Source organism: Mustela lutreola, chromosome X (genome assembly GCF_030435805.1).
Source record: "Mustela lutreola isolate mMusLut2 chromosome X, mMusLut2.pri, whole genome shotgun sequence".
NCBI lineage: Eukaryota > Metazoa > Chordata > Mammalia > Carnivora > Mustelidae > Mustela > Mustela lutreola.
This window is the reverse complement of record NC_081308.1, coordinates 42,416,520-42,436,828: the sequence shown is the minus strand read 5'-3', so window position 1 is coordinate 42,436,828 and position 20,309 is coordinate 42,416,520. Positions and strand designations below refer to the sequence as shown.

At 50.8% G+C, this 20,309-nt stretch overlaps 2 protein-coding genes across 6 annotated transcripts; both read right to left on the bottom strand.

Annotated features, from left to right (window-relative positions):
• Positions 1 to 1,008: 1,008 nt before the first annotated feature.
• EBP (EBP cholestenol delta-isomerase) lies at positions 1,009 to 7,691 on the bottom strand. 3 transcript variants are annotated; one of them, XM_059157823.1, is made up of 6 exons: positions 7,531 to 7,691; positions 7,195 to 7,241; positions 6,298 to 6,616; positions 3,664 to 3,700; positions 3,401 to 3,531; positions 1,009 to 2,793 (listed from the first exon to the last, which is right to left on the bottom strand). In XM_059157823.1, exons 3-6 carry the CDS (start codon positions 6,596 to 6,598, stop codon positions 2,570 to 2,572), a joined length of 693 nt encoding a protein of 230 aa, XP_059013806.1. In that variant the 5' UTR covers positions 6,599 to 6,616; positions 7,195 to 7,241; positions 7,531 to 7,691; the 3' UTR covers positions 1,009 to 2,569. The 3 variants fall into 3 exon arrangements, with proteins under 3 accessions (XP_059013806.1, XP_059013808.1, XP_059013807.1); XM_059157825.1 differs by lacking the exon at positions 7,195 to 7,241 and adding an exon at positions 6,960 to 7,194 and having other exon boundaries at positions 7,531 to 7,669; XM_059157824.1 differs by lacking the exon at positions 7,195 to 7,241 and having other exon boundaries at positions 7,531 to 7,681.
• Positions 7,692 to 8,625: 934 nt separating this feature from the next.
• On the bottom strand, positions 8,626 to 19,510 carry PORCN (porcupine O-acyltransferase). 3 transcript variants are annotated; one of them, XM_059157924.1, is made up of 15 exons: positions 19,362 to 19,509; positions 18,530 to 18,702; positions 16,753 to 16,945; positions 16,341 to 16,384; positions 15,739 to 15,920; positions 15,528 to 15,658; positions 15,395 to 15,412; positions 14,108 to 14,122; positions 13,893 to 14,018; positions 13,628 to 13,728; positions 12,433 to 12,509; positions 12,276 to 12,339; positions 12,082 to 12,167; positions 10,960 to 11,070; positions 8,626 to 9,067 (listed from the first exon to the last, which is right to left on the bottom strand). In XM_059157924.1, exons 2-15 carry the CDS (start codon positions 18,663 to 18,665, stop codon positions 8,966 to 8,968), a joined length of 1,386 nt encoding a protein of 461 aa, XP_059013907.1. In that variant the 5' UTR covers positions 18,666 to 18,702; positions 19,362 to 19,509; the 3' UTR covers positions 8,626 to 8,965. The 3 variants fall into 3 exon arrangements, with proteins under 3 accessions (XP_059013907.1, XP_059013910.1, XP_059013908.1); XM_059157927.1 differs by lacking the exon at positions 10,960 to 11,070 and having other exon boundaries at positions 19,362 to 19,510; XM_059157925.1 differs by lacking the exons at positions 14,108 to 14,122; positions 15,395 to 15,412.
• Positions 19,511 to 20,309: the final 799 nt, after the last annotated feature.

Genomic DNA, 20,309 nt, shown 5'->3' with positions numbered 1-20,309 from the left:
GATCCTTGCAAGACGTTGAGGTCAGTCCTGTCATTAAACAATGTATGTCTACTAAATATCAGCGGATTGAACACACTTTAGATTCCTCAAATCACCAAATACATGAAGAAATTCTTCTCACTTCACTGAATATCCATCTGGTTTGGACAAAATCAGACTGCCCTTACAAACGTAATTCCTAACAAAGGAGTCCTGTAAGATGCCTGGACTTCAGTTATTGTTGCAGTATTGTATGAATGCTACTCTTAACATTTTTTAAAAAAGATTCTATTTATTTGACAGACAGAGATCATAAGTAGGCAGAGAGGCAGAAGCAGGCTCCCTGCTGTGCAGAGAGCCCGACATGGGGCTCGATCCCAGGACCCTGGGATCATGACCTGAGCTGAAGGCAGAGGCTTTAACCTACTGAGCCACCCAGGCGCCCTTTATTTATTTTTTAGAGAGAGAGTGATAGAGTACGAGCTGGGGTGGAGGAGTAGTGGGGGGTGGTGGGAAGCGGATTTCCTACTGAGCAGGAAGCCCAACTCAGGGTTTGACCCCTGGACCCTGGGGTCATGATCCCAGCAGACACTTAACCAACTGAACCACCCAGGAGACCCTATTTTGGTATCTTTTAAAGTAATTGTTTCCTCGGTATTATTATTACATGGATGTCAATTTTTGAGAAGGTATAAATACTGGAGAATTTTTTTTTTGTAAGCCAGAGGATTTTCGGCATTTTTCTTCTGATCCATGTGCTTGAGTAATTAACACTTCTTATGGGTCCACTGGATTTTCTGAAGGAAATTAGGAATTTGAGAGTCTGTTTCTCATTACAATTATCACAGGGTGGGATGAGCAAAACACTAGCCTGGATTCTGGAGTTCAATCCCAATGGCAGCACTGGAGCCCAGGTTTTAAATGGGGATATAATGTGGTCAGATGTCTGTCTTGGTTGTGGAGAGGGCCTTGGCTGGAAAGACTGCTTACTGGAAGCAAGGTGATAAAAAAAGGAGGTCCTTGTCATAGTCCTGGGGAGAACTTTCTCTTTCATTTATTTATTCTTCCATTCAACAAATACAAAGTGTATGCCAGGTGCTCTACATATATTAATTCATTTAATCTGCATAAAAATCCAATGAGGTAGGTACCCTTATGAGAATTTTACATGTGAGAGCACTGAAGGTCAAGGAGAAACACACTCAAGATCAAAGGGATAGTAAGTGGCACGGAGAGTTAAATGCAATGGCCAGAAGGTGGCTGTGCTCGGCTTTGGCTTTAACAGCCAGGCATTTCTCCAAATCTATACTGTAGGCTTGAGCAGAACCAGGATTTGAACTGAAGTCCTGTTCTGCTCAGGTCACCAGGAGCCAGTCTACAGGTATCCGCAGTTTTTTTCATTCTTTGTCATCTCCTCAAAGTTCCTCAAGTACCCATCTGTTTTATGACTCAAGGTCTATGAGGTTAATGACAGACTGTGGGAGGAGTGATGGGGGTGGGTCTATAGGGTGAGAGGTTATTCGTGGGATGAATGATGAGAATCTGTGGATACATGATAGGTGATCTGAAGGATGATAGGATGTGGGGTGAGTGATAGAAGATCTGTGGGTTAACTGGGGACCTGTGGGGTATGAGGTAACAAATTCTGCAAGGCAAGTTATGGGGGTTTGTAATATAAGTAATGACAGCCTATGGGGTAAATGATAGGGGATTTGTGGGGTGACTTGAGAGGGTCTGTGCTATCCATGATGGGGAGGGTCTACGGGGTGAGTTGTGGGGTTGTAGGGTATATGACTAGAGGTCTGCTGGGTAAGTCATGGGGTATGTGAAGTGAGTGATGGGTCTTGTGAGTTTTTGCGGTCCCTAGGGTGAGTGATGGGGATCTTAAGGGTACTGATGGGTGTCTTTGGAGTGACTAATGGGGGGAGTCTGAGGTGAGTGAAGTAAGATCTGTGAAGTTACTGATGGGGTGTCTATGGGGCACCTGATCAGGAGACACGAGGTTGAATAAATTGAAGAACTTCTAGATTTGGAAAGTTCTACAAAAAATGAGAAAGTGTGCTCTGGAAAGAACATCAAGGGTGTGAATGGATGATCACTTCTTCAGAGAAATAATGGGTGCCTCATGGATCTAATTAGTCATCATGGGACTCTGTGGGGTCAGTGATAAGGGGTTTGTTAGGTTATAGATTGGAAGCCTAAGTGATGATGACAGAGGGGGGTCTATGGCTGAGAGAACAGTGGTCCTTGAAATGAGTGAGGGAGGGGCTTGTGGGGTCAGTCACAGGACATCTCTGGGGTTAGTAATTAAAGATCTCTCAGTGTTAGGGTCAAGATCTTTTATTTCCTGATTTTAAAAACTGCCACCATCATGGCCCTTCTAGTTTCTTCTGTACCTTTGTCCCAGTGGCTCCTGGCTGTAGCTCCACACAGCTCCTTTCTTGCCCCTGCCTCTGGCCCTTCTGGTGCTTACCCATCAACCCGAGTTTGACAGATTAATTTGTTTTGTCCCTCCAACCTGCAGGACTGGACTCTTCTTCCTGGTGGAGGGTTCCTCGTCAGCCAGTGTTCAAGCCCAGCCTACTACTTATTAATTCAGCTTGCTCTTGGCTTTTGTGGTTTTGGTGTCCAGCATGCTCTGGGCATGAGCAAGCTTCTTTACAGAATCGAGCACAAGGATTCCAGGCAGCACCAGCCACAGGCCGTTCAAGAAGACAAAGTAAAACCAGAAGTAGAGCGGGTGGCCCAGCTCCCCATGCTGGAATCCATCCCGCTGCTCTGTTAGGAAATAGAGCACATCCCCATAGATCTGACCTGTGGGAGGTAAGAGGGGAAGAGGAAACCCAGTCAGGAGGAAAAGCTATTCCAAGGCATCTTCTAAGTCATCATTCAAGGTCTCAGAGCTGATTCTCAAATTTAGAGAGCTAAGAAATCTGAAAACATATGGCTGAAAATTTGAGGAATTAGAAAAGTGAGAATTCCAGAAATAAGAAGCTGAGAATTTCTCAACTCAGGAGAGTTCTTATCTCCAGAATTTAAGGAAGCTCAAAATACCTTTAATTCAAGACAGTGCAGGATTCCAGAACTAAAGAAAGCCAGCAGTGTAAGAACACAAGAGGACTGAATGCCCAGATGAAGGGAGCTCAGAATCCTAACCCTGGAGGATCCAGGGGCTTCCTGCCACCTCATGTAACCTTCACAGGAGACATTGTGATGAAAGAGGAGGAGGGGGAAATGACCCTTTCCCACCTGAGAACACAGACTGAGAGGGTCATGGCTGTTCCAGAACCTCAGGATGATGTCATTCAGCCTGACTCAGCCCTGGGTGGACACAACTGAGAGGTGCTCTGTGTAGGGATCCCCCTGTGTCTGCGGATCCCCCATCAACCCCTCTAGGACCCAGTGTGGGCCCCCTCCTCACCTACAGAGACCACGAGCTGTAAGACAAAGCGGAGGGGCTGCTGGCGGAGAAAGGCGATCACCACCCATAGGCTGAGTGGTCCCCAAAGGCAAGCTGTGATGGTCTCCATGCATATCGTGAAGTTGTCACTCCTGTGGGAGGAGAAAGGATTGGGGAGCAGTGGCATCATTGTGCTGTACCCACAGGGCACCCCATTAGTGCTCCCCGACTCACCACCACCCCCAAATCAATGCAGGGCTCCCTTGATGGAGGCAAACACTTACAGGATATATCGGCTGTCTCCCTTGGCATACTCCTTCCCTGAAGAAGGTAAGAGACATACATGAAGAATAAAGGCAAGAAAAGGAATTCAGATGTGTGAGAGTTGAGGGCCCATGTAAGGTGGGCTTCATAACCTCTCCATGCCTCAGTTTCCTCATCTGAGAAATGGGGTAGCTGTTTGGATTCTAGAGTGAACATATGTATACAAGATAATGTGTGCAACCTGACCCAGAACAGTAAGTAACGCTGTGACTGTCTGGTATCCAATAAATGCGGAATAGAAGAAAGGAAGTCTAGGAGATGGGGTGAGTGAAGTAGCCAGTGAATATAAGAGAAAGAGAGAGAGAGCACGCATGAGTGAGCAAGCAAGCACAAAGGTGAACAGATGAGTGAATCATGGAATGAGCAGAGAATTAATAAGAAAAAGACAGACCACTCAATGTAAAAATAGACAGGAGACAAGAAAAGGTTCTTTAGAAAACAGGATTCCAAAATGGTCAATAAACATATGAAATGTGTTCAAACTTCATTAATTACTAAGAAAAAGCAAATTAAAACCATAATGAGTATCACTTGCAGCCACTATGACTAAAACTAAAGAAACACCTGACCATCCAAGTGTTGGCGAGGATGTGGAGGAACTAGAACTCCCATATGCTGCTGGTGGGAAAATAAAATGGTATAGCCATTTTTAAAAACAGTTTGGCAGTTTTTTCATAAAGTTAAACACACATCTACCACTCTTCTCTTCCATATTTACCCAAGAGAAACAAAGGCGGATCTTCACACAGACTTGTGTTAGATCCAAGTGTTATGTAAGAATAGCAGTTTTATGGGTGCCTGGGTGGTTGTTGGTCAAGCATCTGCCTTTTGCTTAGGTCATGAACCTGGAGTCCTGGGATTGAGTTCTGCATCGGGCTCCCTGCTCAGTGAAAAGTCTGTTTCTCCCTCTCCCTCTGCCCCTCCCCCCTGCTCGTGCACTGGTGCTCTCTAATAAATAAATAAAATCTTTGAAAAAAACATAGCATAAAAATAATTTATTCATGCGGCGCCTGGGTGGCTCAGTGGGTTAAAGCCTCTGCTTTCGGCTCAGGTCATGATCCCAGAGTCCTGGGATCGAGCCCCGCATCAGACTCTCCGCTCAGCAGGGAGCCTGCTTCCTCCTCTCTCTCTGCCTGCCTCTCTGCCTACTTGTGATCTCTGTCTGTCAAATAAATAAATTAAATCTTTAAAAAAAAAAAAAAAATAATTTATTCATGAGGCCCAAAAGGAATATTATTTATAATAGCAAAAGACTGGGGCCACCTGGGTGGCTCAGTCATTGAGTTCTACCTTCACCTCAGGTCATGATCTCAGGGTCCTGAGATTGAGCCCTGTGTTGGGCTCCCTGCTCAGTTGGGAGTCTGCTTCTCCCTCTCCCGCTGCTTGTTCTCTCTCTCTTTCTCTCTCAAATAAATAAAATCTTCTTTTTATTTTTTTATTTTTATTTATTTATTTGATACAGAGAGAGATCACAAATAGCAAGAGAGGCAGGCAGAGAGAGAGGGAGAAGCAAGCTCCCCACCAAGCAGAAAGCCCAATGTGGGGCTCGATCCCAGGACCCCGAGACTATGATCCAAGCCGAAGGCAGAGGCTCAACACACTGAGCCACCCAGTATCCCCCAAATCTTTTTTTTTAATTTGTTCATTTGCCAGGGAGAGAGATCATAAGGAGGCAGAGAGGCAGGCGGGGGGGGGGAGCAGGCTCCCCGCTGAGCAGAGAGCCCATTGTGGGGCTCAATCCCAGGACCCCAAGACCACGACCTGAGCCCAAAGGCAGAGGCTTAACCCACTGAGCCACCCAGGTGCCCCTTAAATAAATAAAAATGATTAAAAAAAAAGATTAGAGGGAAATACCCTAAAATACTGGCCAAGTCAAATAATTCTGTAACATCCATGCTTTAAAAGCTTTTTATGAACTGATAAGGAGTGACCACATTGAAAAAAAGCAAAGTTCAGAGGTGTATATACCATATTACCATTTGCACAGAAGGGAAAAAAAGCGATGATGATGATGATGAAGGGCAGTTATGGCATCTACTGTCTGCCAACAGAGTTCTTAAAATCTTTTTTCAAGATTTATTTATTTATCTGAAAGAGAGAGCATGTGTACAGGAGCAGGAGGGGCAGTGGGAGAGGGAGGTAATCTCAAATGGACTCCATGCTGAGTCCAGGGCTCCATCTCATGACCTGAGCTGAAAGCAAGAGCCAGATGCTTAACCCACTGTGCCACCCAGGCACCCCTGCTAGCACTGTTCTAAGTGACTTACATATTTTTGGGTTTTACCATCCCTCTTTTACAAATAGCAAACTGAGGCTTATCTGTATAATTTTGTTTAAGCAAGCCCTGGAAAAAAGCATACGCAATTATTAACATTGGTTAATAATTACAGAAACTTGGTGGACAGAAGGTAGATTTTCACTGCACACCTCTTTAAATGTTTTTTTTTTTTGACCCATATGAACAGATACTCAACAAAAAAGTTGAATATATTTTTTAAATAAATTAATGTTAGAGTTGGTGGGTGGATAAATATCTAAGCCAATCCCTGCCCAGAAAATTTCCTCCCACAGCCCTCAAAGAACTCAGGACTCACAGAGTTGGGATAAGAAAGCTTGGTCTCCAAGAAGGTCTTCGTGGTAGAGGCTGAACCAGCCCTCAATCACCATGTGAATGAACCCACACACTGCAAACCAGCACAGGGATAGTCGCCGCCAAGTCCCCAGTGGGACGACTGCAGCACGACCTGACAACAGCCATGTGGTCACAACCAAGACCCCAGAGACGGAGAAGAGGCCCGCAAGGAGATGCCAAGTGGGGCAGTCATTAGGCACAAAGTTGTCCAGCCTCAGGTGCCGAGGCCAGTATGGGTGCAAGGGGCTGGCGTTGGTGGTCATGTCTTTGCAGGCTGATGGCTGTATGTGGGCAAGTAGAAAGGAGAAAAAAAAAGAGAAAAACCTGAGCAAACAGAAAGCACAGAATGAGATCATAAAATCAAACCCAAATAATTTATTATCACAAGAAGTGTAAATGGACTAAAATTATCAGTTAACAGACTGGATTAAAAATAGCCTAATTATATGCTGTTTTAAAATCCCAACTATAAGGCTGTTCCAGTCCTCCAAGAGAGTCCCATGACGTGAAAGACACAGGAACCGGGTCAGGTTCTAGCCCTCATTGGTCACAGTCTGGTGGGCGGACACAAAAAAACAGACTAGGTCCCAGCTCTCACTGGTCACGCCCTGATAGGGGACGTACAAGGGCCGGGTGTGGTCCCTTCCTCAAGGGTCGTAGTTGGCTGGGGGAGACACAGCGACCAGGCTGGGTTCCACTGCAAGGGTCAGGGTCTAGCAACTTTCAACAGGAAGCTATTCCCTCTCCCACAGTCCTGGAATCCGCAGGACAGAAGAGAGAAAACTAATCCGAACTACAACGTCAGGTTCAGTGTGTGCAAAGCCAGACCCTTCCTGAAATCGTGCATAACGTCACTAACCTGCAAGAGAAAGAGGAAAGCGGAAGGCAGGAGTCTTGGGCGCAGTTCTAAACAGGAAAACGAGGGTGAAATACACAGACCACCAATTAGAAATAGAAGCCTCTGGTCTAGCTGCCCAATGAGAAGGCAGATCTTCTGCCGTCCCGGCAACCGCGCCGTAGCTGGGGGTCTTGCGCAGGCGCGTAGGGTGGGCGATGGGTGTCCGTGCGTGGGACCCGGGCTGGGGGTGGTGGGGGGAGAGGGAGGGAGGAAGGGTCTAGCGCGGGCGTCGAGGGCCAGCTGTTTAGCAGTTGAGAGCTAGGGGATGGAGTGGCAGGTCGGGCGGAGGAAACTCACCCAGCGGCGTGGTCGCGGCGGCCTCGCTCACAGACTCCGGGGTCTCTCTAGGCTAGCTCTCTGGCTGCGTACAAACCCTTCGTTCCGACTTGTCCCCTCACAGGTTCCTCACCTTACGGAGCTGGCCAATGGAGGGGCTGCGAAGGCGGCCAGCGCCGCCCCTAACCAATAGGAGCTCTCTGTGTGCCGCCGGCCCCGCCCCCATGCGTGGTGCCATTTTCGCTGTTGGTTGAGACCCAGTCAGGAGTTGCGGGAAGGCTGGGACCCGCCAAGGTTCGTGGGCGTCCGCAGGGAGCCCTAGCTTCAATTTCCCTAGTCCGTTGTCAGTCAGTCGTATCAGAAACTGGGTGTTTTATCCTTATCTGCTGTTGAGTCAGCATTGCTCTGTGTTCGCTCACCTTTGCCCTCGTTTTTTAGGGACATCAATCAATGAGTTCCCAATCCTAATGCCCGAACCGGCGAGGAAACTTAATACGACAGCAGATCACATCTTGTACGTTGTGCCTCTGCCCTCTCCTTGGGCGCTCAGAACTCCTCAACGGTCATCTCCACTTCTGACTTAAGTCAGAACTAGTCAAAACCCGGGCTCCCCAGCGCTGCTGGCCAATTGGCATGGAGACCCTCAGTCTCCCTGTGCCAACTCAAGAGGGCCAATCCAAACTCCGTGACTCTAAACCAGCAGGCACCCCAGGCCGTGCAATCAATCAGAACCCCGACCTATCCCACACCTAACTATCCAATTAGAACCCATGACCTTCAGTTCTAAGGACCAATAAGCATGAACTCTTCATCTGTCTTGCTTTCCCCCCCTCTCTGCCCTAGTCAAAATAACGGATCAGAAAACCAGTTTTCCAGCCAGCTAGTATCAGGTCCCCCCCACCACACACACATCTAACTATCCGGTTTGTCCTGGCTCCACTCAAATCAAGTTGTGCAGTCCTCGAGCTCATCATCCAGCCCTGAACAATAATAAGTTAACCATGAACCAACCACAACCTGTTCCCTCTTCATGATTTCCATCTTCCAAACCTTTAGTCCGTGCTGTGCCCATTCCTCACTCAATTCTATTCCCCACTGAGCAGTGAAGAAAGAGCCTTTTGTATCTTTCCTACTTTTATTTGACAATAACAAACTGCATATAAAAAGGGAGAAGGAAGGCGGGGGAGGCCCTGGATCTCCCCCTCTCTGTTTCCCCAAGCATCCTCCGCCCCTAGGCCCCAGCAGGGACCACCCCCTTCCCGCCTTATGGTGGAGTGGGGATCGACAGGCATGGAAATTGTGTGTCTGTGTGTGTGTGTGTGTGTGTGTAGGGGTGTCGGGGGGTCAAGGATGGAGAGGGGTCAAGAATTAGAGATAGGGCCTTCCCTCATCCCGCATCAGAGCTTGCACCCTGAGGAGGGGTCTTGAGGGAGCTATGAGGGTCCACAGATGTGCCTCAGCCTATGAGACGATAGAAGATCCAACATCCAAAAGTGACCCAGTGACTGGCCCAGCTGAGCTCTGACCACTTGTGGACAGTGTATGCCATGCCGTAGCCCTGTGGGAGAGAAAGAGGTGACAGTCCCACTCGGCAAGAACAAAAAAAGTTCTCAGGAAAACCCATCCTTTGTTTAAGGACATTTCTGTGACTCCATGCTAACCTACTAGGCGAGGCCCCAGAGAAGAGACTGGGTACATGTAAAAGGTAAGCAGAATCAGGTGTTATTTTTTTTTCATGTTTTCTTCTTTAAATATTATTTTAAAAACAAAACAAGGCAATTCTGTCCTCTGACTTGTACTCTCCCTAATATAGAAGGAGCTCCTAGAAATCAATTTTTCAAAAAGAAAAAAGAAACCTGGTAAAGGAAGGGAGTATGCCATTCTCACAAAGGAAAAATCCCACTGGTTCTTAAATATATGAAAAGACACTTAGCCTCACTCATAATCTTCCTCCTCTCAAACTGGCAAACCTATCCAGGAAGTCTGAGAGGCACTCTGTTGGTAGGGCAACGGGTATGGTCAGACACTGCTGGGGGAGGCAAAAAAGTAACTCCTTCATTGTAACTCTCAAGGCTAGATCCTATAGTTCTGTCTGCACCTGTGTGGATCCATATGGGTACGAGGGTATTAGTACTTGCTGTAGCACCATCTGCAATAGGAAAGGGCTGGAAATCACCTAGGTGTTCACTGATGACGGACAAACTACACTGTGACATATCGTCATACCCTCGCAATGGAAAACAAATGAATGAGGACATTCCATGTACTTATGCGGAAGATTTTCAAGAACGATTATGTGAAAACAGTGACATGCAGAATGGTATCATTCATGAGTTCTTTTAGGGTAAAACCTGGGGTGGGGGAGGGAATCAAAATATAAATCTACTGTTGTGCTTATATTTTAGTGGGACATTTTAATGAAATGAATAAAAATAGTTACCTGTAAGAGGGGAGGAAGGAGACCGTAAGAGCAAGACTTTTCCCTGAACATCTTGAATACTGTTTTGTTTTTGAACCTTGTGATTTATGCATTAACTATTTTTAAATGTTTTAGTAAAAATTAAAACCCCAATTTTGCACACTCAACCTGAATGAAGATTAAAAATTGTTTTTAATGACAAAATAGAAAATAAAAGTTTTATTTTCAATTAAAAATAAAAAAACGCAACTAAAAGAGAAGCAAAACCTGGATCCTGCAAGAGCCATGTGAAGAAACAGTATTTTTAAAATCATCTTTCATTTAAAAAGGGAGTAAAATCTGGAATGTGCATACTCCACATGAATAAAAATAGCACATACATTTTAATGTACATTTTTAAAGCAGAATCCAGAGTTTGCACATTCAACCTGAGTAAAAATACTTCTTAATTAAATAAGAAAGAAACCTTATGCATTCTATTGAAACAAAAATATGATGAAATAATTAATTTTTTGAAGAGTAAAACCTGGGGGTGCCTGGGCGGCTCAGTTGGTTAAGAGGCTGCCTTCAGCTCAGGTCATGATCCTGGGGTCCTGGGATTGAGCCCCTGCGTTGGGCTCCTTGCTTGCCAGGGAGCCTGCTTCTCCCTCGCCCTCTGCCCCTCCCTCCTCTGCTCCTGTTTCTCTCTCTCTCTCTCTCTCTCTCTCACACACACACACACACACACACACAAATAAATAAACAAAATGTAAAAAAAAAAAGAAAACTGGGATTTTGCTCATCTCTATAAAATAAATTTTATAAGTAAACTAAACATAGTTTGCACGCCTTGCCCTAATAAGAGCTCCAACAGGATGAGTCCAGCAGAAGGACCCTCAGAAAGGAGGATCCAAGAGCACTAGCTTCGCAAGTGCTAGACAGACACATGACACGAGGTCCTCAATGCCTCAGCCTCTTCACCTTTGCTCTCATGGTTCCCATGAGCGGGTAGCACGTCCCTAAGTAACCTCCAGCCCAGGGCCCCACCTCACCTGCTCCTCTGTGGTGTCGTCCACATCGACATCAAACAGGGAGCCCAGGTAGGCCAGGTGGAAGATGGCCAGGGCCCCAAAGAGCAGGTTTAAGACTCGCACCCCCAGGCCCTGTGGGGGACAGATGGATATGCTTGGCAGCTGGATCTACTCACTGTCCCCCAGCCCTGCCCGGCCAGGGGAGCCCAGAGAGATGCACAAACCCCAGTGGGTCCCAGGAAGGAGGATGTCCAGGGCACAGGGCACCCCCTGGGGTTTGGATCTTCCTACGGGAGCCCCAGAGGTACCCAGGGATGAGGGTACTGTTAGCCTGGGGGCATCCAGGGGGAGAGGCGAGTGTTGAGGCAGAGGAGGAAGAATGGAGGGGCTTCAGCTGGGGGCTTATGGTGATAAACGTTGGTTGCCAGGCGGGAGGCAAATCTGAGGTGGTCCATATTTCTTATTGCAAACAATGAAAAAATGAACAGAAAGGAATCCCCACCATGACCTATGAGATCCACCTTTCCCCACCGCCCTCGCTCACTGGGCTCAAGCCACACTGGCCTCCTTGTTATTCCTCAAATATTCCAGGCTCTTCCATCTCAGAGCTTTTACACAGGTTGTTCTCTCCCTACCTGGAATGCCTCTCTTCCTCATCTCCTCCAGTTCAAGAACTCAAAAGTCACTTCCCTATTTAAAATTGAAACCATTCACACCCCCTCCCCATACTTCCCTTCCCCTTTCCCTCACGTCTTTTTTCCTTGGCATTAATCCCAATCTAAGAAACTATTATACTTTCGTGACTTTTTAAAAATTTACTGTCTTATCTGTTAAAAGGCTTGTCCCATACGGCTGGGACTTTAGTCTCATTTGTTCAGCACTGTGTCCCCAGGGCCTAGAACAGTGCCTGATACCAGCAGGTGCTCAATAAATATTCATGGGGCAAGGCGGGGAACGGATGCCAGGTGTGTATACAGCAGAGGCTTGATAATGTTTGTGAGAGAAATGGATGCCAGGGTTCTGGGGATGGCTCAGGCACCAGGAGAGGAAGCTGGACACCCTGAGATGGACAGAAGATGGAGACGGAAGTAACGTTCTTGAGGGGAAGTGTTGGGCATGAGGTTGCCCGGGCTGAACCCTCACCAAGCGATGCCGGTGCGAACAGTTTGGTGGGCACCGTTTCGACAAGACGCAGGCACTGAGGATCCGAGCCAGGCGCTTCCGGAGGACTGGGGTGGATGCCAGGAGGTAAGGGGGTCAGGTTAGCCTCAGGGGACAATGGTTCTAGCCCTGCCCCCACCTCCTATCCCATCTGCTGGGCTGGGCTCAGCACTCACCATGTTCCACATAAGTGATAAATGCCAGGGACAGCAGCACCGCAGCCAAATGGAAGCTGAAGCCCTGGAGGGCCCAGGGGGCAAGGAGGTGAGTAAGGAGAGGCCCTGCCCCCCCCAAGCTCTCCCCACCCCACATCCCGCGCTCTGCCCTGCTCACGTGCAGGAGGGCACTGGCTGCATAGGTAACCAGCACGGCTGAGAAGGTCCCCAGGCGGAGAGCATTCTTGAAAACATCTGGAAGGGGGAGATGCAAATCAAGAGTCTTCTGGGATTCCCCTCTGCCCTCCCCAGGGGGCCAGAGGGCAAGGAGAGGAACCCAAACCTACTGGAGCCCCCAGGATAAAATCTTTATCATGGTCCCAAATGTCCCATGTCCAAAACTCAGCTCCTCATCTTCCCTCCTGAGCTCCTCCTCCCATAGCACCCCCAAGTTCAGCCAAGGTCAACTCTACTCTTCCCGCTCCTCAGAGCAAAAACCTAAAATCACCCTCGCTCTGCCCTCTTCTACCCTCTCCCCCATTTCGACAACCAAACTCTCAGCAAATCCTGTCAGTTCCATCTCCAGAATGTATCCAGAATCTGCCCTCTCTTCACACCCACTGCCACCACCATCACAGCTTGCTTGGACTATTGCCGTGACCTCCTCCCTGCTTCCACCTTGTCTGTTCTCACAGCAGCTGGAGGGGCCTGTTACAACCCAAGTCAGCTCTCAGCCCTCTTCTGCTCACACCCCTGCTGTGGTGCTACTTCCGAGAAAAAGCCCCAGTCCTCCCTGTGGCCAGTGAAGCCCTCCAGCCCCCTGTTACCTTTCTGCCCTCACCTCCTGCTGCTGGTCCCCACTCACTCTGCTCTCCCGGCCCTGATCTCCTCCCTGTTCCTCAGATACATGCACAGTATGCTGCCTCAGGGCCTTTGCACAGGCTGTTCCCTCCATCTGTTTACCCTCTTCCCCCACACATCGGTATCGCTTGTTCTTTCATCTAGCTCACGTCTTTGCTCAAATGTCACCTCCTCAGTGGGACTTACTCTGGCTAATTCATTTAAAATTGCAACACTCCCCCTGCCCTCACTCCTGCCAACACTCCCAGATCATCTTTACCTGCTTCATTTTTTTTTTCTTTACCATAGCACCTGTCACCACTTGCACTATTACATATTATTTTTTCTCTTACTGTCTGCTCTCCCCCACAAAAATGTCAGCTCCACAGGGGCCAGGGACTTTTTCCCCCCCTGGTTCCTGCAGTATCCTCAGTGCCTAGTATACAATAGGCTCTCAGTAAACATTACATGAATGGGGAAGGGCCTGGATCGAGGGCTCCCAACTCTCTTGGAGCAGTGACTTGGTGACTCACAGTTATTTAGCCAATAAGACATGGGCAGGTTCCAGCTCGTGACAACTTCCACCATGGACCGGGGCAGCTCCACGTTCAGTGGCTTGGATACAGTCAGGTCCCTGTAGGCAAAAGAGACCTGCAAATTCATCTGGGGTCTTAAGCCATCCATCTGACCTCCATACTTTTATCTTGGCTGTTCCCTCCCCTGGGACTCCCTCCCACCTCCCTGCAGCTCCTCTAGGCAGCACCCTAAGGGAGAGGGGGGGCCCCCAGCCCTCCCCACCATTCCAGGTGATCCTTCTCCTCGGTGAAGCCGGCCCCTGCCAACGTGGCCGTGGCCTCGGACAGAAAGCCCACAAAATAGTTGCTGAAGTGGAAGGAGACAGCACTCTCGTAGGCTCGCAGCCACCTGGGGAGAAAGTGGTGGAAGGATCACTCCCAGGCCCGGCATGACACCCCACCACATGTCAGGTCCCCAGCCCCACTCTGAAGACTCACCTTACCATGGTGCCCCTAGGGCCCCCAGGGGTCAGGAAGGCAGCAGAGGAGAAAGGAAAGAGAGTCAGAGAGGACCTGGAGGCTGGGCGGAGTTGTTTGTAGACAAGACAAGACAGAAACATGGCAGCAAAAGATAGTCACATTCACACGTACACTCTCAGTTTCACACGCCTCAAGTGGAAGTGTGCGCAGCCCTACGGTATGACCTGGTCCTACAGCCTCACATGGCCAGACATCCAGACCCAGCCACTGTCAGAGGCCTGACCTCATGGCGCCACACAGCGACACAGCCACAAGGCCAGACACAAATGCTATCAGACTCCCAGGCTCACAGCCGTCCAGTCTGACCCAGTGACGCTAAGATACACCAGAGTCCTTTACTTAGGCACAGACACAATCAGGTAAAATGCTTTGCACACGTAGGCGATACTACGCTCAACCCAGTCATCCTGTCAGCTGTACAGTCAGACATGGTGAAAGACAGACTGCGGCCCGGACAAAGTGTAGGTTCTGGAATCGGGCCTGGGAATAATGCCCGGATGCTTAGCTAGGTGACACTCGTTAAATCTCTCCACCCTTTGGGGGCCTCATTCAGCATCAGACACCATCAGCGGCCAGTGAGTGGGGGCACTGGGTCATACAGTCAACAGTCAAACAGTCAAACAGTTGGATGAAATCCTACAGTCACACTAGAAAGTAGATGGTCAGTCCCACAGATAGGCATGGACACATCGTCGGTCATGAGGCCACAGCCAGACAACACCAGGCGGCCAGACAAGGCAGACTCACAGGCAGAATCCGTCACAGACAGGCACACAACAAGCTATGCATGGTCAGACCCATTCCCAGCCAGAGTCACAGACGACCCAGCTTTATCTTTTCCAGTGACAGGCATACATCCCATCACTGACAAAGGCACAGAGAGACAGCTGGAACACCAGTCCCACACAGAGGGTGAGTAGCTGACAGGTGAACGACCCACATACACCAGTGTCACAGGCAGGTCGGCGTCACCCACCAATATATACTTGTCAATCCCCATTGTCATCCCATAATTTGTTCCTAGCCGTAAACTAGGTGGACAGCCAGGCACAGTTGGAGTGTCAGTCACATGGAGTCACAGAGCTAACTGTGGTCGAACAACAGCCATAGACACTCAGCCTCTGTCTAGTCATGGGATAGATGGTCCAACAGTCTCGGACTTACAGAACAAACCAGACACAGACTGCACCCCCCACCCCGACCCCTAGTCAGCCCCACTTGCCCTTAGCACCTGCCCTCATTTACCTGGCTTTGCGTTTCTTGCTGTAGTAACAGAAGACAGACAGAAGAATTAAGAGACAGGCTCAGAGCTGGGGAGACCCCAGGTCCCTCCCCATCCCCCTCCCTGTTGGGCAGAGGCCTCGAAGGCTGTGCTCACTTGCGAAGGAGGCGGTCACCATCAAGGGGGATGAAGTATGGGAAGAGGTAGGGGCCCACACAGGTGGACAGCACAAGGCACAGGAGGGCCAACGCCAGGCTCCGGGCCACCTTCTGCAGCCATTGGCGGCTCTGTGGGGATCAAGGCTCCATGAACACTGCCCCACCATGGCTCCCACAGTCCCTGCCCACCTGTCCACCCAGGACCTCACCAGCGGGCGGCCTTGGACAGCCTGTAGGTAGCTGTGGAAGGATATCCAGGGCCCAAAGACGATGGTGCCCACGAAGTAGAGGTAGCCCATGAACTCCATGGGCGAGGGCACTGCACCCACCTCGCCCCGGTCCAGGTCGAAGCCCAGAGACACCGCCTTCATGGCCACGATCATCTGGGCCCCTATGTGTGGCGCCCATGGTCAAGTGGACAGGCAAAGAGCAGGTCCGCGTGGGGGAATGGGGAGCACCAGGTGAGAGGTGGTGGGAGATGAGGAGGTCAGGTGTGGACAGGTGGGCACGGTGTCAGACAGGCAGGTGAGCAGAGGGGGCCCAGGACCAGCAGACGCCTTGAGTCAAGTGTCAGGCGCTTGCGCACGTGAGATAGGATAGACAGATGGCGCGGGGGTGGGGGGTGGAGGGGAAGGCATGGGAGAGAGAAACACAGATGTAAGGGGAATCTGAGGCCCGCGTGTCCACCAGGGCAGGCAGATGAGGGAGAAAAGCAGGGAAGGACAGACAGGGTTGGGGGAGTTAGGAGCCGTGGGGCAGGGCAGGAAGACAGGGGCGGGAGGGGGCAGGTGAGAGGGCCGGGACCACCTACCTCGCATCTTGTGCCATGTCACGGTGTCCACCATGTGCATCTCACTACGGAAAAAAGGTGGTCTTGGCTCCATGATTCCCATGGTCTCAGAGACCACAAAGTGGGGGAAACCCAGGCGCAGAGACGTTACAGCTCCCCTCCCGGCACATCCCCATCCTGCACAATCTCCTGGAGGAATAATTCTCCAGGACTCAGGACTCCCTCCTCCAGGGGGAGCCCAAGCCCAGCCTGTCCGGTACAGCCTTTAGAAAGAACCAGTCTCCCAGACTCCCGCACCCCCCCCACTCTGGGAATCCCCTATGCCCTCCTCGTCCTGGACAGCCTCACGAGGAGTGGCCTGGGCCCCCCGCCCCCCCCGCCCCCCCCCCCGCCCTTTGGCCCACAACGTGGGGAGGAGGACTCGCACCCATACCCCATGAGCAGGTAGATGAGGATGGTGACCGATAGGAAGACGCCGCGATGGGAGGAATGTCGGCAGAGGAACAGCACGAGGTAGCACAAGAGGCTGAGCAGCACGACCCAAACCATGTGCAGCTGGAAGAAGTGGTAGAGGCTGAAGAACCCCCCTGCCACAGTGCTCGCATGCTTCAGGTAGGACGGCAACCCTTCGGGTGGAGCGGGGGGGAGACAAAGAGAACAAGAACGGGAAGTTGGCTGGGCCGGGAGGAAGGGAGGGCCACCGGGCAGAGGGCAGAATAAGAGGTGGCAATGTGGTGAGATTGCAGGGCTGGGGAGGGGGGAGGGGGCCGAAGCGGGTGAGCTTGAGAGGGGAGCCCAGAAGAAACATCTGTAAAGGACATTTTTGGGAACCCTGGGTGAAATATGAATATTGACTTATGTTGGATAATTATTATCGCACCCAGATTATATTTCTTGGGGAGGAGGGGGAGGGTGTGCTTGTTGGGGGAAGATGTCCTTGTTCTTGGGGAGGCACACACTGAAGGGTTTGGGGCGAAGTGTCAGCACATTCTTCACAGGATTCAGGAAGATGATAGATAGGTAGATAGACCTAGTGTTAAGATGTTGACAGTTGGGGGGGGCGCCTGGGTGGTTCAGTGGGTTAAGCCTCTGCCTTCGGCTCAGGTCATGATCCCAGGGTCCTGGGATTGAGCCCCGCATCGAGCCCCGCATCGAGCCCCGCATCGAGCCCCACATCGAGCCCCACATCGAGCCCCACATCGAGCCCCACATCGAGCCCCGCATCAGGGCTCTCTGCTCAGCAGGGAGCCTGCTTTCCCTCCTCTCTCTCTGCCTGCCTCTCTCCCTACTTGTGATCTCTGTCTGTCAAATAAATAAATAAAATCTTAAAAAAAAAGATGTTGACAGTTGGAGAATCTGATAATGCATATATAGGTGTTCAGAACATTATCCTTTCAGCTTAACTTTTTGGTAAGTTCAAAATATTTCAAAATGATGAACCTTGTCGGGGGGACATCCATTTAAAACAAAAGAAAAAAAAGGGGCACCTGGCTGGCTCAGTTGGTGGAGAGTGCAACTCTTGATCTCGGGTCATGAGTTCGAGCCCCACATTGGATGTAGATTACAAAAAAAAAATCAATAAATAAACATTAAAGAAAAGAAAAGGAAAAGAAAGTGTAGAAGCTTTGAATCTCAGATTTCCAAAATTCTCAGCATCCTATAAGAAAGTTGGGAACTTGGAATTGTATCATTTGGATACAGGCTTGCCACGATTGTGGAAGAATTCCAGAATCCCACAATCCAGAAATCTCATCATGCCCGGACTCTCAAAATCCAGAATACCAGCATTTTGGAAGGCTACACTATGAGAATTTCTATTTGTCAGAATGCCCAAACTCTGTAACGTGGTACTTAGGGATTCCATAGCTGACATCGGCATCCCAGAAGCTTGTAACCTTGGGATGGAGACATTTCAGGATCCCAAGATCCAAGAAGCTCAGCTTTCTAGAATCCCAGAAACCCAGGCATACCGAAGGATGTGGCTTGTCATGGCAGGATGTGGCTTGGTGTGGTGTGGCATGGAGTGACTGGGCATAGCGGGACGTGGTGTAATAGAATGGTACTTGGGCTGCTGGCATGTGGTGGGCTAGACACGTTGGCGTCCGGCTTGGCATGGCAAGATGTAACAGGTTAAAATGTGGCTTGGGATGGATAAATGTGGTATGTGTGATACGGCCTCGGTGCTGGCACCTGGTGCGGCAAGCACTTACCAAGCCTCCAGAGGAACCGGCAGGCGAGGCAGATGGCAAGGAGCAGCCAGATCTGATCAAGGCCCTGCTGGGCAGTAGGCAGGAGACAGCCCTGCAGCAGTTGCTGGAAAAATTCCTGGCGGCTGAAGGTGGCCATTGCGAACCCCCACGGATGGATGGACAGATGGATAGACCTGTCAAAGTGGGGACACACAGGGAGCCAGGATGTCCGTGGGGCAGACCATGCTCAAGGGATGGACTTGAACACTCAGATTTCAGTTTGGGGCTGTCCGTCAGGAGACATGGTCCTGGGGGGCTGGGAGAGGGTGTGAATGTCAGGTACATCCGACAGAGCCACCAACTGTGTGTGTGTGAATGGGCGTCCGGGATGAACACACACAGCCCATGACCTGTAGTGAATGAAGGACCCGTGTCTCTTGTATGCTGTGAACAATCCGGGTCCGATGTAATTGAATGGTGTATATTCTAGGCCCACATATCAAATGGGGGGCCCCCCGGGTTTCCAAGGTAGAGTCACTCTGTGTGGAGGGCAAAGAGGGAGATCCTGTGACACTTGGGGGCCGTGTGCATCTCTTCTTCTATGGATGTGGGGGGTGTCCTGTATCCCCCGCGCGCCCCATCTCACCCCCACCTGGCCTCTTGTAGCCGCCAACAAAGCTCTGCCCAGGCCCGGGAGCTGCAGGGAGGTGAAGTTGGCAGTCAGGGATGTAGCAATTGGAGCAGTGGGAAAGGTGATGGAGAGGGGGCCCCAGGACACGCGCTGCAGACCCGCGCGGAGAGGCCGGCTCAGGATGGGAGCAGGGCAGCCGCACGCGCACTGCTGGCGACTTACCTGGCAGGAAGGAAGCTGCGGTCCTGGGGGCCGGGGACGCACCGCCGCCGCCACCGTCGCCGCCTCCTCCGGGCAGCCTCCCCCGCAGGCCGCAAGGCCGGGACCAGCTGCGGCTCCCTGGGCGGCGCGGAGAGCGGGCCCTTTAAATCCCGGGGAGGCCCGGCCGGCCAGCTCGGCCAATGAGAGGGCAGGAGAGGGGCGGGGACGGAGGAGGAGGGGAGCCGGAGGAGCGAGGGAAGGAGGAGCGGGAGGTTGAGAGGAGCAGGGCGCGGGAGGACGTCTGCGCGCGGAACGTTCGCGCCCGCACCTATCCGGCCTCTTGGGGCTGTTCCAGCCCCTTGAAGGTTCGCGTCGGGAGGTCTTCTGGCGGCCCGGAAACAAACTTTCCAATCGTCAAATTCCTAATCCTTCAAGAAGCTGAGACGCGGAGGGATGGGGGAGGGAAAAGGCAAGCCCGCTCCCGCGACCCGGCCCAACTGCCCACCCGCGCGAGTCTTCTGGCCACTTTTGTCCCCCTTCCCCCCCCCCCCCCCGTTTCACAGATAGGAGAATAAATCGAGATCTCTCCTTTCCCAACCGGTGAGGGAACTGAAGGAATCTCCAGCCCTACCCACCCGCAGAGACGGGTCAGAAGCATAATTACTGTGTCACCTAGGAGCACGAATTCGGCGCCTGTGCTTCCCCTAGGGATTCCTCGTGAGCACTTGGCTTGTCGTTGAGACTGATACGCCCGCATAACTCCCTACTGGACTCACTCCTGCCCTGAGGGTGACCCCAGCAACTAGTAGTGAGGGTTTCCTGTGCACTAGGAGGCTAGTACAGAGCATCAATCCGGGAGCATGTTTAAAAGCGTTTACGGTGCCCCCAACAATGATTTCTTTTGGGTTCCATCTGCACCAACATGGAGGAGTTAGGCAGCACCTGGTGTATACCTCCCTAACCCTGCAG

Bases quoted from the DNA above. Each gene is read 5' to 3' on its own strand.
- EBP (XM_059157823.1), bottom strand. From the start codon at position 6,598: ATGACCACCAACGCCAGCCCCTTGCACCCATACTGGCCTCGGCACCTG. The intron at 3,532-3,663 runs GTAAGTGTTTGC...CTCCTCCCACAG, and splicing joins GGAGACAGCCGATATATCCT to GAGTGACAACTTCACGATAT. The intron at 2,794-3,400 runs GTGAGGAGGGGG...TACCTCCCACAG, and splicing joins ACAGCTCGTGGTCTCTGTAG to GTCAGATCTATGGGGATGTG.
- PORCN (XM_059157924.1), bottom strand. From the start codon at position 18,665: ATGGCCACCTTCAGCCGCCAGGAATTTTTCCAGCAACTGCTGCAGGGC. The intron at 16,946-18,529 runs GTAAGTGCTTGC...CTCCACCCGAAG, and splicing joins CCGGTTCCTCTGGAGGCTTG to GGTTGCCGTCCTACCTGAAG. The intron at 12,510-13,627 runs GTGAGTCACCAA...TCCCCCTTCCAG, and splicing joins GTCTTATTGGCTAAATAACT to ATGTTTTCAAGAATGCTCTC.